The 17,896-nt window shown below is 58.0% G+C and overlaps 1 protein-coding gene across 3 annotated transcripts in view; it reads right to left on the bottom strand.

The window, feature by feature from the left end:
- Nucleotides 1-15,259, bottom strand: part of LOC140393543 (methyltransferase-like protein 27) — a 278,746-nt gene extending 263,487 nt beyond the window's left edge. For all 3 annotated transcript variants that reach the window (XM_072479838.1, XM_072479837.1, XM_072479839.1), the window contains exons 1-2: nucleotides 15,103-15,259; nucleotides 3,769-3,888 (exon numbers count right to left, since the gene is read on the bottom strand). In XM_072479838.1, the coding sequence (XP_072335939.1) occupies nucleotides 3,769-3,888 (120 nt within the window). In that variant the 5' untranslated portion in view covers nucleotides 15,103-15,259. The remainder of the gene's footprint in view (nucleotides 1-3,768; nucleotides 3,889-15,102) is intronic.
- Nucleotides 15,260-17,896: the final 2,637 nt, after the last annotated feature.

Raw genomic sequence — 17,896 nt, 5'->3', positions numbered from 1 at the left:
TATTTGCCAGAACCCCTTGGAGGGGGTCCAGCTTCGTAAAGGGTTTGGCATGAGCCATCTCGCTGGTCAACTCTTCTCGTTTTGGTATCGGGTAATGTTCCCTCATGATGTTGCGGTTTAGATCCTTGGGGTCGATGCAGATTCAAAGTTCTCCTGACTGCTTCTTGATGCAGACCATGGAGGTGACCCAGTCCGTGGGTTCTGTGACCTTTGATATGATACCCTGGTCCTGGAGGTCCTGTAACTGCTGCTTGAGGCGGTCCTTGAGGGGTGCCGGCACCCAACATGGTGAGTGGATCACAGAGGTGGCGTTTGGTTTGAGCAGGATTTTGTATCGGTGTGTGAGTGTGTCCATTCCGTCGAACACGCTGTGGTACTGTGTGATGATGTCATCAATTTCAGCCTGGAAGCTCTCAGCAGGTGAGGCCGTCGCCTGTGAGGATGACATGGTGTGGACTCGCTGAACCAAGTTCAGGAGTTTGCAGGCCCGAGCACCGAGCAGGGATGCTCTGTCAGGTCCCACAATCTCAAATCGCAGTGTCGCTTTAAATGACTTATTGGAAACTCCGAGTTGGCATGAGCCACTGGCAGCTATGGCATTGCCATTGTAGTCAAGGAGCTGGCAGGCCGATGTAAGAATGCTTGGTCTGACGTGGATGTTGTCGAGATCGGATTTCGAGATGAGGTCCGCCAATGCGCCGGGTGTCCAGTTTGAACCGGGTGCGAGCCTTGTTGACTGTGAGGACAGCACACCACTCATCGTCGAGATCCGCGCTGAGGATCGGGAGGTGCTTCGCTGTCTTGGAGAAAGACAGCGCATGCTTCGTAATGATGCCCACCCGGTATGGAGATTTGCGGCACGCAGCATCAGGATCTGTTGGGCTGTCGGGCTCGGAGTCTGGCATGGCCTGCTGTATTGAACGGACGCTTCTGCGCTGTGGCTCGGTTCGCTGGATGCTGGGCAGTGGAGCAGATCTGCAAAGGGCTGCGTAGTGGCCAAGCTTGCCATACTGTAGACACCGTCATGATTTTGCTGCTTTAAATGGGCGGAGCCACAATTCGGACACATCATGACACCAACATCAGCGCGTTCCATGCGCCATCGCGCATGCGCAGTGCGGTCGAACGACGTAGGCACCTGCGCAGTCTGGTCGTTGGTCTCGCCGTCCCCTCGGTCGTGGTGCGCATGCGCAGGGTCCCGGGAAAAGCGCGCGGAATGGTCACTCTCGTCAATACTTAGGCCCTGCATTTGTGTGATGGCCTGCACCCGTTCCGCTCGTGGGTCAGAAAGGATTGCAAAGGTTCATCCTTACCCTGAAGCCTCTGCTGGAAAACATACCATTCAAAGCTCTCATTCATCTCAATGTCGCAGTGGCTGTCGAACTTCAGTGGGACTGTTTTAAATTTTGTCTTGTCTTCGCCTTCAGCGAATGTAAGGGAGTTGTAGATGTGGTTGGTGTGGTCCCCGGCTGTGGAGAGGAACAGTGCGATCTTCCTGACGTCCGATGTGGCCTCGAGGTCGGTGGCTTCTAGATAGAGTTAGAACTTTTGTTTGAAGATCTTCCAATTTGCATCGAGGTTGCCGGCGATGCGGAGCTGCGGAGAGGGCGGACGTTTTCCATGTTACAGAATGGCTGTTTGCTGGTCAACGCTGATTCACTCAAGGTAGGTCCGTCAATTTTCAGCATCACTCACTGGTACCATGATATGTTGGATAGGCTGGGTCGATGTGGACTGCCACTGATGCAGTGTAGCGAGAGACAGGCCTCCAACACTTGATAAGATGCAACACAATTTTATTTAACATCTAAACTATTATACATGTTCAACTGTGGGTTGATACTATGCTGACTTGACTGGAGACCTGATACTAGCCTAACCAGACTTACTAGCTACCACATGGTGTTTGCACTGGCCAGCTCACGAACTCTGACTGTCTCAGAGGCTGGGTCCGGAGAGAGCGGGAAAACTGGTGCCCTCTGGCTTTATAGTGGTCATGTCCTGTCTGGTGATTGGCTGCTCTGTTCTGTGTTCTTACTGGTCATCCTGTGTGTCAATCACTGCCTGGCTGCACTCCATTATATACATAGATGTATATTATGACAGGGGTGAGACCCACACAGACATGGGGAGATTGTGCAAACTCCACATTGCCAGTGACCCGGGGCTGGAATCGAACCCGGGTCCTCTCTGCCGTGAGGCAGCAGTGCTAACCATAATAATAATCTTTATTATCACAAGTAGACTTATATTAACACTGCAATGAAGTTACTGTTAAAAGCCCCTTGTCGCCACATTCCGGCACCTGTGCCACCGTGCTGCCCCCACAATTGATATAAATGGCATGGATGAAGGAACGAAAGGTATGGTTGCCAAATTTGGTGATGACACAAAGACAGGTAAGAAAGTAAGATGTAAAGAGGACTTAAGGAGGCTGCAAAGGGCCACAGACAGGTTAACTGAGTGGACAAAAATCTGGCAAATGGAATAAAATGTGGGAAAAGAATGAAAGAGAAGCTCATTATTTAAATGAATGAGGAGCTCTGAGGTGCAAAGGGATCAGGGTGTCCTCGTGCATGAATCTCAAAACGCAAGGGCAGTAAATAATTAAGAAAGCTTTTAAATTGTTATTGTTTATTCAAAGAATATAAAAGTAAGGAGGTTTAGCTTCAGTTGTACAGGGCATTGGGGAGATCACATCTGGAGTACCGTCTGCAGTATTGGTCTCCTTATTTAAGGAAAAGTGTAAACACTTTAGAATCTGTTCAGAGAAGGTTGACGAGACTAATACCTCAATTGGTGGGTTGCCTTCATGAGGAAAGATTGGACAGGTTCGGCTTATATCTGCTGGGGTTTAGAACGGTAAGAGCTGACTTAGTGAAAACATATAAGATCCTTCTGCACTGTAAAGATTCCATAATATATCGGCGATCCTTCAGTGTCGCTGGGTCAAAATCCAAGAAGTCCATTTCTAACAGCACTGTGGATGTACCTGATCTGTTACATGAGTTGGTTTAACACTGACTGCAACTGGATGCAGTAAGACGGGAAACAGGCTTCCGACACAGGAAATGGTTCAATACTGTTTATTAACCCTGCTGATTGCTGTACATAATCTGCTGTGGGTTGACACTCTATTAATCTAAACTGATAACCTCTATCTGGCTTGACCAGACTGGCTCACTGTCCCATGGAGACGGTGCTCACTGCACTGTGCACCCTGACTATCTCTGTAGCTGTATCCAGTGAAAAGAGGCAGAGTCTTGATGCCTTGTGTGTTTTATAGTGGTGGTGTCCCCTGCAGTGTCCTGGCTGGTGATTGGTTGTTCTGTGTCCTGTGTGTTTATTGGTTATTCTGTGTGTCAGTCACTGCCTATCTGTATCTCATTATATACATGAGTGGATATTATGACAGTACCTACACCACATGGACTGTAAAAGAAGAAAGCTCAGTAACACCTTCTCAAGGGCAATTAGGGATTGGCAAGAAACTCTGACCGAGCTAAGGAAGACGATGTCCCAGGAATGAAGAGAAATAGCATATGAGGGGAAAATCTCTTCCCGTTCCTCTGGGGGATGCCTCCACAACTACAACAAGAATGTTTTTTCTAGTGGCCACCTGGTGCAAAATGATAAATACAGTTAGAATGGATATGTGGAGGCACCAAACAGAGTAACCATGGCAACAATGGTCACAACAGGTGTGAGATGTAATTCATTCCCCAGTGGTCAGTTCCGGATGGTAAAATGAGAGCGGGAATGTTCTACCTGCTCATAGTCGTCAGCCCAAGAGTCATAAAAGTTCACTTGTTCTTCCACTTCCATTTTGCCGTATAAAGTGATTAGGTTCTTGGTGGCTGCAGCCACATCAATTCCAGAATTTTCCATCTGTGGAACAAGAAAACGAGGCAGTAAATTGAGGGTCAGAATCAAACATCCCATCAAAATTCCTTTCATTCTAAATGGAAAGAATTGGAATGAGCCGGGAGCATCCAGCCTGTGGAAAATGTGCAGTTTGTTTCAGCGTTGATTCAGAAAGCATTTAGAGTCGCCCCACGCCACAGCCGGCGTCTGTGGAGGGAGGTGGCAGAGGCCGTCAGCGCTGTAGCCCTGACACCACGGACAGGCACCCAGTGCCACATAAAGGTGAACGACCTCGTCAGGGAGCCAGAGTGAGCCCCCCTCCCGATATCCATATCCCCCATATCCCCCCTCCCCATATTCCCCATATCCCCCTCCCCATATCCCCCTCCCCCATATCCCCCCTCCCCATATCACCCCTCCCCATATTCCCCATATCCCCCCTCCCCATATACCCCCTCCCCATATCCTCCCTCCCCCATATCCCCCCCTCCCCCATACCCACCCTCCCCCATATCCCCCATCCCCATATCCTCCCTCCCCATATCCCCCTCACCATACCCCCCCTCCCCCATATCCCCGCTCCCCCATATCCCCCCTCCCCCAAATCCCCCTCCCCGTACCCCCCATATCCCCGCTCCCCCATATCCCCCTCCCCCATATCCCCCCTCCCCCATATCCCCCCTCCCCATATCCCCCCTCCCCCATAACCTCCCTCCCCATATCCCCCCTCCCCCAAACCCCCCTCCCCATACCCCTCATATCCCCCCTTCCCCATATCCCCCCTCCGCCATATCCTCCCTCCCCCAAATCCCCCATATCCCCCCTCCCCCATATCACCAAGTGAATCCAGGCCTAACCTTAACCTCTGCAATACACGCGCAACTGATGGCGTGCATTCATATACCTGTCTAACACTGTTGCCTTTTACCCCTGCCACCCCCCCCCCCCCACAGGAGAAGCGCGCACACAACACCAGGGAGCATGTGAGGACTGGAGGAGGCCCAGCTGATGAAAGGCCACTGACCGAACATGAGGGAAGGGCCCTGGACCTGGCTGGCGGACCTGAGGACCGGGAGGTTGCTGATGCAGAGGTCGGGGGCCCACCAGCAAGTGAGCCACCGACAGCCCGTCCCCATATCCCCCCTCCCCCATATCCCCCCTCCCCATATCCCCCATATCCCCCTTCCCCCATATCCCCCCTCCCGATATCCCCCTCCCCAATATCCTCCCTCCCCATATCCCCCCTCCCCATATCCCCCCTCCCCATATCCCCCTCCCCCATATCCCCCCTCCCCCATATCCCCCATATCCTCCTCCACCATATCCCCCTCCCCCATATCCCCCCTCCCCATATCCCCCTCCCCGTATCCCCCTCCCACATATCCCCTCTCCCCATAGCCTCCCTCCCCATATCCCCCTCCCCATATCCCCCATATCCCCCTCCCCCATATACCCCCTCCCCATATCCTCCCTCCCCATATCCCCCCTCACAATATCACCCCTCCCCCATATCCCCGCTCCCCCATATCCCCCTCCTCCATATCCCCCCTCCCCCAAATCCCCCTCCCCATACCCCCATATCCCTGCTCCCCCATATCCCCCTCCCCATATCCCCCTCCCCCATATCCCCCCTCCCCCATATCCCCCCTCCCCCATATCCCCCCTCCCCCAAATCCCCATATCCCCCCTCCCCCATATCCCCCATGTCCGCCTTCCCCCATTACACCAAGTGAATCCAGGCCTAACCTTAACCTCTGCAATACACGCGCAACTGATGGCGTGCATTCATATACCTGTCTAACACTGTTGCCTTTTACCCCTGCCACACCCCCCACAGGAGAAGCGCACACACAACACCAGGGAGCATGTGAGGACTGGAGGAGGCCCAGCTGATGAAAGGCCACTGACCGAACATGAGGGAAGGGCCCTGGAACTGGCTGGCGGACCTGAGGACCGGGAGGTTGCTGATGCAGAGGTCGGGGGCCCAGCAGCAAGTGAGCCACCGACAGCCCGTCCCCATATCCCCCCTCCCCCATATCCCCCCTCCCCATATCCCCCATATCCCCCCTCCCCCATATCCCCCCTCCCCCATATCCCCCTCCCGATATCCCCCTCCCCCATATCCTCCCTCCCCATATCCCCCTCCCCATATCCCCCATATCCTCCCTCCCCCATATCCCCCTCCCCATATCTCCCTCCCCCATATCCCCCCTCCCCCATATTCCCCCTCCCCCATATCCCCTCTCCCCCATAACCCCCCCTCCCCATATCCCGCTCCCCCAAATCCCCCTCCCCATACCCCCCATATCCCCCCTCCCCCATATCCCCCCTCCCCCATATCCTCCCTCCCCCAAATCCCCCATATCCCCCCTCCCCCATATCCCCCATATCCACCTTCCCCCATTTCACCAAGTGAATCCAGGCCTCACCTTAACCTCTGCAATACACGCGCAACTGATGGCGTGCATTCATATACCTGTCTAACACTGTTGCCTTTTACCCCTGCCACCACCCCCCACAGGAGAAGCACGCACACAACACCAGGGAGCATGTGAGGACTGGAGGAGGCCCAGCTGATGAAAGGCCACTGACCGAACATGAGGGAATGGGCCCTGGAACTGGCTGCCGGACCTGAGGACCGGGAGGTTGCTGATGCAGAGGTCGGGGGCCCACCAGCAAGTGAGCCACTGACAGCCCGTCCCCATATCCCTCCTCCCCCATATCCCCCTCCTCATATCCCCCATATCCCCCCTCCCCATATCCCCCCTCCCCCATAACCCCCCTCCCGATATCCCCCTCCCCCATATCCTCCCTCCCCATATCCCCCTCCCCATATCCCCATATCCCCCCTCCCCCATATCCCCCTCCCCATATCTCCCCCTCCCCCATATCCCCCCTCCCCATATCCCCCTCCCCCATATCCCCCCTCCCCATATCCCCCATATCCCCCTCCACCATATCCCCCCCTCCCCCATATCCCCCTCCCCATATCCCCCTCCCCATATCCCCCTCCCACATATCCCCTCTCCCCCATAGCCTCCCTCCCCCATATCCCCCTCCCCATATCCCCCATATCCCCCTCCCCCATATACCCCCTCCCCCATATCCCCCCTCCCCATATCCCCCTCCCATATCCCCCTCCCCATATCCCCCTCCCCCATACCCCCTCCCCCATATCCCCCCTTCCCCATATCCCCCTCCCCCATATCCCCCTCCCCCAAATCCCCCATATCCCGCCTCCCCCATATCCCCCATATCCGCCATCCCCCATTCCCCAAGTTAATCCAGCCCTAACCTTAACCTCTGCAATACACGCGCAACTGATGCCGTGCATTCATATACCTGTCTAACACTGTTGCCTTTTACCCCTGCCACCACCCCCACAGGAGAAGCGCGCGCACAACACCAGGGAGCATGTGAGGACTGGAGGAGGCCCAGCTGATGAGAGGCCACTGACCGAACATGAGGGAAGGGCCCTGGAACTGGCTGGCGGACCTGAGGACCGGGAGGTTGCTGATGCAGAGGACTGGGGCCCACCAGCAAGTGAGCCACCGACAGCCCGTCCCCATATCCCCCCTCCCCCATAATCCCCCCTCCCCCATATCCCCCCACCTCATATCACCTGATCACTGCCTGCGTGTCTAACCATGCATGCTTCATTGTGTATCGCAGGAGCAAACGTCGGGGCACCCATCCCCACAGATGCAGACGGCCCGCATGATGCCTCTCGGAGACCACGGGAGACGGAGAGACCCGGACCCTCTGGCATGCGATGCCCACACGATGGCCCTCGGAGACCACGGGAGACGGAGCGACCTGGAGCAACAGGGAGACGGCGCCCCCGTCTCATGCCACCCAGCAGCGAGAGGGGCAGCCACAGGCCCCCGTCACAGCCGAGCCACGAAACCACAACCCAGGACACCCCTACCCAGGACACCACTACCCAGGAAACTGAAATACAGGACAGTGACACAGATTGGATGGGCGGAGACGAATCGCCACCCCAAAGTGCCATGGACTCAGAGTCGGACGATGCGCACCACACAACGCCACTGCTGTCACCAACACCCTCCACCATCGCAGATACGCTCACCTCGGTTGGGCACTTTAGTGATGAGGCATCTGGTACACTCACTGGCGCGCACAACACAGCCGTCCCGATACAGCAGGTGGAGGTAGGAGCAGCAGAGGGGCCGGGCGGTTGGAGGGCAGCCCGGCGCAAGCGAACATCTGCCGCCCAGATGGATCCCGTGTTCCTGGAGTTACCACACCCACCCATAGGTCCGATGCAACCACCGAACCTGAGACCAGCGAAGAGGGTGACGGCCAGCTTGCGGCGGCTGCAGTCGCAAGTGGAGGAGTCCACCCGTGTCCAGGAGGTGGCAGTGGTGCCGGTCATGCGTGCCACCCATGCCGACACCGCACGGGTGGCGTCCGCGGTGGAGGCAATGGATGCGGCGGTGTCAGACATGGGGAGCGGTTTGCGAGGCCTGGGGCTTTCCGTGCAGGCGGCGTCTGTGGCCCAGGACATGGCTGCCCTCTCACAGGAGGCCATGAGCCAGCGCCAGCGGCAGATGGCAGAGGGACTCAACTCCGTGGCACAGCTCTGAAGGCCATGGCCCAGTCTCAGCAGGCCATGGCCCAGTCTCAGCAGTCCATAGCCCAATCTCTGCAGGCCATGGCCCAGTCTCAGCAGTCCATAGCCCAATCTCTGCAGGCCATGGCCCAGTCTCAGCAGGCCATGGCCCAGTCTCAGCAGGCCATGGCCCAGTCTCTGCAGGCCATCGCTGAGGGCATCGGCGCCAGTGGCCATGTGCAAGCCGGCGTCGCACTGTCACAGACAGGGATTGCCAACCCCCTGGGCTCCATGGCTGCAAACCTGCAGATCCCTGTCGATACCAGCAGGATCATCATGCGGTAGTCGCAGACCACCTGTATGTTCATCGAATAGGTCCCCTTCCTATTGGTGAACACGGCCCTGTTATCTGCAGGTGGCCGCACGGCGACGTGCATCCCATCAATCGCGCCCTGAACCATGGGGAACCCGGCCACGGCAGAGAAGCCCACGGCCCGGGCATCTTGAATGGCCCGGTCCACAGGGAAGCGGATGTAGCGGTGCACAATGGCATATGGGGCGTCTGACGGACATGGGGAGAGGGTGTCCCCCGCCAGTGCCATGCGGTGACAGGTGCGCCAGCAGGTGGCAGATGTGTGCCACAGTTTCCCGGCTCATCCGGAGTCTCCTCCTGCATTCCCGGTCCGTGAGGTCCTGGTCTGACAGCCGGGGCCGGTACACACGGGGCGTCCTCGAGTGCCTCCGTTGCCGTGGGTCCGCGACGTCCTCCTCCCCCTCCACGTCCTGTCGGTCAGGTGTCCCTCCAGCCTGGTCTTCTGCCACCTACCCCTCTGCGGCAGCCAGCGCCGCCTCTCTGGCACGCTCCTCATCCTCCTCCTCATCCAGGGCAACATGGACATTAGCGGCTGCCGCAACGGCGGCCAACATCGCTGGCTGACCGGAAAACATGACGGCCTGTGCGGGGGGGGGGGAACGACGACATGTCATCATTGCCCATACCCCCTCCTCCCCCCCAGCCAGGTGGCATGGGCCGCATGGGTCCAACTGTTGGAGGCTGGCACCTGGCCAGGTGGACCAACTCACTTGCCCTCGCACCCTCCCTCCCTGGCACGGACTCACCCCCCCCCCCCGTCCCCTTCCCCAGCACGGACCGACCTCCGTCCCCCTCCCCGTCACGGAGCTCTCCCCGTCCCCCTCCCTGGCACGGACCCCCCCCCCCCCCGTCCCCCTCCCCGGCACGGACCCCCCCCCCTCCCGGGCACGGACCCCCCCCCATCTCCCTCCCCGGCGCAGACCCCGCCCCCCCGTCCACTCCCCGGCACGGACCCCCCCGCCCCCGTCCCCCTCCCCGTCTCGGACCCCCCCCCCTCCCCGGCACGGACCCCCCCTCCCCCCTCCCCGGCACGGACGCCACCCGTCCCCCTCCCCGGCACGGAACCCCCCCCCCCCCCCGTCACCCTCCCCGGCACGGACACCCCCCGTCCCCCTCCCCAGCACGGACCCATCCCCCCCCGTCCACCTCCCCGGGCCGGACTTCCCCCCTCCCCGGCACGGACCCCCCCCCCCCATCACCCTCCCCGGCACGGACCACCCCGCCGTCGGCGTCTCCCACGTCCCTCCCCGGCACGGACCCCCCCGCCCCCCTCCCCGGCAGGGGACTCCCCCCCCCGTCCCCCTCCACGGCATGGACCCACCCCGTCCCCCTCCCAGGCACGGACCCCCCGTCCCCGTCCCCCTCCCCGGCACGGACCCCCCCCCCCGTCCCCCTCCCCGGCACGGACCCCCCACCGTCCCCCTCCCCGGCACGGACCCCCCCCGTCCCCCTCCCCGGCACGGACCCCCCGTCCCCTTCACCCTGCCCAGCACGGACCCCCGTCCCCCTCCCCAGCACGGACACCCCCCCTCCCCGGCACGGACACCTCCCACGTCCCTCCCCGGCATGGACCCCCCCCCGTCCCCCTCCCCCCTCCCCGGCACAGACCGCCCCCGTCCCCCTCCCCGGCATGGACCCCCCCCTCCCCGGCACGGAACCCCCGTCCCCCTCCCCGGCACGGACACCCCCCCCCAGCACGGACCCCCCCCGCCACGGACCCCCCTGTCCCCCTCCCCGGCACGGACACATATATAGACAAATTCAAAGATGCCAAACAATGCTTGGAATGCGAGCATGAGCAGGTGATTAAATCTTTACAGATCCAGAGATGGGGGGCGAAATTCTCCGTTATCGGCTGAAAGTCCGCCGATCGGCGCAAAAAACGGCGCAAATCCGACTTACGTCACGTCGGAAAAATGGGTCGATAGCAGAGGAGCCGGGCGGTCGGAGGGCAGCCCAGCCCAAGCGAACATCTGCCGCCCAGATGGATCCCGGGTTCCTGCAGTTACCACACCCACACATAGATCCGATGCAACCACGACCCAGAGACGAGCGAAGAGGACCTGGGGTCGCAGGTGGAGGAGTCCACCCGCGTCCAGGAGCTGGGAGTGGTGCCGGTCATGCGTGCCACCCAGGCTGACACCGCACGGGTGCGACGGTGTCAGACATGGGGAACAGTTTGCGAGGCCTGGGGCCTTCCGTGCAGGCGGCGTCTGTGGCCCAGGAAATGGCTGCCCTCCCACAGGAGGCCATGAGCCAGTGCCAGCGCCAGATGGCAGAGGCGCTCAACGCCATAGCCCAGTCTCTGCAGGCCATGGCCCAGTCTCAGCAGGCCATGGCCCAGTCTCTGCAGGCCATCGCTGAGGGCATCGGCGCCAGTGGCCATGTGCGAGCCGGCGTCGCACTGTCACAGACAGGGTTTGCCAACCCCCTGGGCTCCATGGCTGCAAACCTGCAGACCCCTGTCGATACCAGCACGGGCCTCCAGGACTGGCAGCGCCAGATGTCGGGGGGGCGTCGGATGGCCAGTCCGTTCGCATCCCCCATCCATGTAGAGGCCTGGGGGCCATCGGGCACCCCGAGGGAGGAGGAGGTGGTGTGTTCCGTCCCGGCTCCCTCTGTAGGGGAGGTCCCGGTACACCGCGACACCTCGGACTCCCCCGCTTCCGTCCCAGGTGCATCGGGTGGGCAACGGGCAGGACAGGCTGGCAGCTCGCCATCCCAGTCACCCGTGCCGCAGCCTGGCCCATCTAGGCCAGGACGCCCCAGGAAATGGCTGCCAAAGGGATCCAGTGTCAGAGGGCAGGAATCACAGGAGTCCACCTCCAGTTCTGCTGTACCGTCTGGGGAACCACGTAGACGTAGTCAAAGGGCCCGTAAGGCCAAACAATTAGATACTGAGTAAGTTGGCACGGGTGCAGGGCACAGATGAGTTTTAGGGGCTGGGGCACGTGCATGAACTCCTTTCGTTATTAAAGTCAATGTTACACCTACGGTGCGCCATGGCATATAGGGCATCTGTCACTGCCCGGATGCACCGGTGCACCGATGTCTGCGATATGCCGGACAGGTCCCCACTCGGTGCCTGGAATGACCCCGTTGCATAAAAGTTCAGGGCCACCGTAACCTTGACGGACACGGGGAGAGGGTGTCCCCCGCCAGTGCCACGCGGTGACAGGTGTGCCAGCAGGTGGCAGATGTGTGCCACGGTTTCCCGGCTCATCCGGAGTCTCCTCCTGCATTCCCGGTCCGTGAGGTCCTGGTATGACTGCCGGGGCCGGTACACACGGGGCGCCCTCGGGTGCCTCCGTTGCCGTGGGGCCGCGACGTCCTCCTCCCCCTCCTCGTCCTGTCAGTCAGGTGTCCCTCCAGCCTGGGCGGCTGCCGCCTGCCCCTCTGCGGCTGACTGCGCCGCCTCTCTGGCACGCTCCTCATCCTCCTCCTCATCCAGGGCAACATAGACATGAGCGGCTGCCACCACGGCGGCCAACATCGCTGGATGATCTGAAAACATGACGGCCTGGTGGGGGGGAGGGGAACAACGACATGTCATCATTGCCCATATTCCCTCCTCCCCCCAGCCAGGTGGCATGGACCGCATGGGTCCAACTGTTGGAGGCTGGCACCTGGCCAGGTGGACCAACTCACTTGCCCTCCCATCCCCCTCCTCGGCACGGACTCCCCCCAACCTCCACCCCAGCACGGACCGCCCCCCCCCAACCCCCAACCTCCACCCCAGCACGGACCCCCCCCCCCCAACCTCCACCCCGGCACGGACCCCCCCCAACCTCCACCCCAGCACGGACCCCCCCCAACCCCCAACCTCCACCCCAGCACTGACCCGCCCCCCAACCTCCACCCCGGCACGGACCCCCCTCAACCTCCACCCCAGCACGGACCCCCCCCAACCCCCAACCTCCACCCCAGCACGGACCCCCCCCCAACCCCCAACCTCCACCCCAGCACGGACCCCCCCCAACCTCCACCCCGGCACGGACCCCCCCCCCATCCCCCTCCCCGGCACAGACCCCCCTCCCGGCACTCCCCCGGAGCCCAGCCTACTCTAACCATCCCCCCCCCCGCCGCACACACACACACACAACCCGAGACACACCTCTCCTCACGCAATCAGAATGCGGCCACGCCATTTCCTGCCCACAGCCAACCCCCCAGGCCGTCACTCACCTCCACGCTGGTCGGCGTGAGCCTGGAGCACCGGGTCACGCCGATGAAAAGGAGGTTTGATTCACGTCGACGTGAACGGTCATCACGTCGACGGGACTTCGGCCCATCCGGAAGGGAGAATATCGGCAGGCCGAAAATCGGCTGCCTTGCGCAGACCCGTGACATTCTCCGCGGCAGCGGCGACATTAACGCCCCGCCGACTTTTCTCCCTTCGCAGACTTCGGCGGGGGCGGGGGTGGGATTCACGGCGGCCAACGGCCATTCTCCGACCCTCTGGGGGGTCGGAGAATGACGCCCGGGGTCTCTGGATCCATCTCTGGATCTGTAAAGATTTAATCACCTGCTAATGCTCGCATTCCAAGCATTGTTTGGCATCTTTGAATTTGTCTATATATGTGTTTCTGGAACAGACCTCTTCATTCACCTGAGGAAGGAGCAGCGCTCCGAAAGCTAGTGACATCGAAACAAACCTGTTGGACTTTAACCTGGTGTTGTAAGACTTCGTACGGAGTATTACAAGGCAAGGCTGTTCCAACAACGGATGCTACACCCCCCACAGATAATCTGCCATTTATAATAATTCCCATACAAAGCACATTCTAATTTTTAACCAACTTACAATGTTAAACGGTGGCTATATTTAGGGGAATGGGCAAGAAATCTGTTCAAGTCACTGACTTTTCAACAATTAACTGCAGGTTTAATTGACTATTCCTCCACTAGGGACTTAGGGAAAATGTAAAGCGAACAATTCCGGCCGTATGCTCTCCGTTTAACTAAATTCCCACATCCCCGGAGATTAGGCAAGGCGGAAGAGCGCAAATGTTTTGTAAAATATTGCCATTTGGGGGCGGGTAAAATGGAAACAGAAACAGAACAACACAGAAAAAAGCCTCCAGCTTTATGAGTCTTAAGACACCTGTTGTAAGACTTCTTACTGTGCCCACCCCAGTCCCAACGCCGGCATCTCCACATAATGGTAAACATCGTAGACAGTCCAGCCTGCGAGGACAGATTGTCAACGATTCCACCCTAATGCTGTTGTTACTTCGTGTTACAACCTGTATAAAATCCCACAGAACGAAGAATTAAAGTATTACATGAAGCTTCAGAGCAAACCCTGGCATTCCTGACCTCAGATCAATAATTTCATAGAAATGTGAGCAGTGCCGGATGGAACAATCATGTTATTTTATCGCTTCCCAAGTTCCAAATGCTTTCTGCTCGCTGCACCATCTCTCTCTCTGGCCAAGCTGTAAAACGTGTTCCATAACAATGGGCGGGGATCTCCCAGCCCTGGGCCGGGCCGGGGAATCGCTGCGACTGGGCCATGCCGCCCTGTCGCCGGCACGCGACTCTCTGCAGAGCAGAGAATCGGTGCCATTGGCGCTGGCGTGGTTGGCGTGGCGCCGGTCGCGGCCCGCTACAAGCGGCCAGCCCGCCAATTCTCGAGTCTGGATGGGCCGAGCGGCAGTGAAAAAAAAACTGAGTCCCGCCGGTGTCGTTCTAACCTGCTCTGAGCCGGCGGGACCTCGGCGTTGAAGGGTCGGGTGGCGGCCTGTGGGGGGAAGAGGGGGGTCCGACCCCAGGGGGGGGGGGGGAGCCTCAGATATGCCCTGCCTCTCTAGATGGGGGCCTCCTTTCCTACGGGCCGTCCCCTGTAGCCCTGCGCCATGTTGCAATTGGGGCTGACGCGCTGAAGGAGGCCACTGCGCATGCGCGCGTTGGCGCTGGCACCACTGCGCATGCGCGGATCCCGTGGCCAGAATTAGGCCTGCCAGAGGCCCTTTCACGCTGTCGTAAAACACGACGGTGTTTATGATGGCGTGGACACTCTGCCGTGGGATTAGAGAATCCTGCCCTTTGTGTTTACAATCGAAAATCACAATTAAACGCAAGAGCGGAATAAATACAAGACACAAAAAAAGTTCGAGGTGAGTTGGCAGGTTTTACTCGATGGCAGGAGCAGATACTGGAAGATGTCGGTGGAAGAAGCCTGAAATTCAATGGAAGGTTGTTGACAGGAAATTACACAAAGCTGGGTAGGCAGGAGGCAACGCATAATTCTGATTGGAGTGAGATCGTGAGGACTAAGCAGGCTTACCTGTCACTTTAAATGTAAGACAACGCGACACCGCTCTGAAGTTCAGCAGATTGACAAAAGTGGGTCTGGAAAAGAAAGTTTGAAAAACGCTGCTGTACGGTGCTAATTCACCTGGAGCAGTAGTTCCCACCCTTTTATACGTCATGGCACACCTTCATACCATAAAGATATTTGAGGCACGCCTCCTATTTCTCCAACTGAATGCTCTCAGGATAAAAGCCTCAAGATGTAAAAAACCTTTTATCTTGAAAACCTACTAAACACACGTCCAGCCACCATTTACAGTAATTTGCATTAGTTTACAGTCAAATACAGTTCAAGTCAAATACAACAGGCCGGATTCTCCGATTGCCAACGGTGAAATCGCGTTCGGTGATTGACTGGGGAATCAGTTAGCACGCCAAAATTGGGGGGGGGGGGGGGGGGGGCGACGCCGATTTTCGGGGGCGCCGTTCCCTCAAAACTGCCGTCATCACTGAGTACGCTGCACGCCGTTGGGACAACGTCAGCACGTCAACTGAGGCCCTCCCCCGATGCTCCCCACCTGATGGGCTGACTTTTCGACGGCGTACGTCACATAAGCGCACAGTTTTTGAGGACATCGTGTGGCGGCTGCGGACTGTGTCCAGCACCGCCACAGTCGGGGGCGGAGGTGTTCCGCTGGCCGGGGGTGTTTTGGCGCGTGCTGGGGGTACTGATGGGGTGTGGTCTGGGGTGGCGAGGGCGGTTACAGTGGGGCACTATGTCACAGGCCAGATCTGCGCACTGCCGGCGCCATGTCGTAAGGGGTTATCAGTGTTGGTAGTTGATAAGATGTTTACTGTGTGTTTAAAAAATGTTAACTGGATTCACAGAATAAACATTGTTTTGTTTTAAAAATACTTAAGATCTCTGTTGCATCACACCTGTAAAGTGGGCCCTGTGCTCCCCACAATCAAAATCGATTAAAATTTGTGGGTCAGGTGAACTCCATGATATACTTTGGTGTTCTCTAAACCCTGGCCCATAACAAATTGGGGATCGTCTGGGATAAAAGTCAATCTTTCATGATTGGGTTGGCTTAGTGAATTTAAAGACAGTGAGGGGTGAGCATATTTGTGTTTGCTTTTCAGGGGCGAAATTCTCCGGAAACGGCGCGATGTCCGCCGACTGGCGCCCAAAACGGCGCAAATCAATCGGGCATCGCGCCGCCCCAAAGGTGCGGAATGCTCCGCATCTTTGGGGGCCGAGCCCCAACCTTAAGGGGTTAGGTCGGCGCCGGATGAATTTCCGCCCAGCCAGCTGGCGGAAAAGGCCTTTGGTGCCCCGCCAGCTGGCGCGGAAATGACATCTCCGGGCGGCGCATGCGCGTGAGCATTAGCGGCCACTGACGGCATTCCCGCGCATGCGCTGTGGAGGGAGTCTCTTCCGCCTCCGCCATGGTGGAGACCGTGGCGGAGGCGGAAGGGAAAGAGTGCCCCCATGGCACAGGCCCGCCCGCGGATCGGTGGGCCCCGATCGCGGGCCAGGCCACCGTGGAGGCACCCCCTGGGGCCAGATCGCCCCGCGCCCCTCCGAGGACGCCGGAGCCCGCCCGTGCCGCCTTGTCCCGCCGGTAAGGTAGGTGGTTTAATCTAAGCCGGCGGGACAGGCATTTTAGCGGCGGGACTTCGGCCCATCCAGGCCGGAGAATCGCGGGGAGGGGGGCCCGCCAACCGGCGCGGAGCGATGCCCGCCCCCGCCGATTCTCCGGTGCCAGAGAATTCGGCAACCGGCGGGGGCGGGATTCACGCCAGCCCCCGGCGGTTCTCCGACCCAGCGGGGGAGTCGGAGAATTTCGCCCCAGGTGTGGTATTCCAGTTTAAGTCGCGAGTGAGTTGTGGACAATGGCTCTTTCACAGGCTCTGATGTTTTGGGGCATGGAGAAGGTCACACGCAGTACCTTACAAAAAAAGACTAAAAACAGTCTTTTAGATTTGGCAAAAACACTGTAGTTAACATTACCTGACAGAATACAAAATGATGAGGTACTTATGGTGGTAGCTGAGTGTTAGGGGTGAAAATATTCACATGTAGGCCTGTTTAAGTAAGTAAAGAAGCAGTTTATTATTTCAGATCTGGGAGAAAGATTTGGAGACTACGCAGTCTCGCAATCCTCTTTCTCACTTGAGCTAAGGTTCGCATTGGGTTAATATACAGATTCAAGGGGCGGAATTTGTTGTATTCTCATTTACATACAATCAATCAACTATATTCGCGTCACAATCCATTACATGCAGTCAATCAATTTTCTTAGCATCCCAGTTATCACATACATGGTTAAAGTGGGTGTTGTCTTACCTGCCCCTAACTTCATACAGAAGTCATTCAAAACGAATATGTCCTGTCTACAGCGTGGGACCTTGAGCTTATACATTGCATTCCTTGTTCTGTGAAGCTGCTTTCAGCAGCTGTTGATACTCCCTAGGTTCTCATGAGGTAGCTTACACAGTTTGTAACTTATTGTTCAGGAATGTGGCTGGTTTGACCATTTTGTGTCTTTAGTATTGCTTTAATAGCTAACAGCCATTTTGTGTCCTTTCTGATATTAACAAGCATTGTGTATACACTATCTATTTCTACAAATTGCATCTTCTAAACAGGCATCTAAGTCAATGAGTACCTGTTGTCCCAGCAGAGGTATTCAAAAGTAATATAGGAGCAAAAATGTAGTTACAGAGCCACCTATAATTTATATCATAGTCCAGTATCAGAAAATGTCCCCCAACACTGAGCATTTCAAATTGCCAGATATAGTTACTCCCAGAACTGAAGG

Source organism: Scyliorhinus torazame, chromosome 17 (assembly GCF_047496885.1).
Source record: "Scyliorhinus torazame isolate Kashiwa2021f chromosome 17, sScyTor2.1, whole genome shotgun sequence".
Lineage (NCBI taxonomy): Eukaryota > Metazoa > Chordata > Chondrichthyes > Carcharhiniformes > Scyliorhinidae > Scyliorhinus > Scyliorhinus torazame.
The sequence above is the reverse complement of the archived record's forward strand: the minus strand, read 5'-3'. Positions and strand labels throughout refer to the sequence as shown.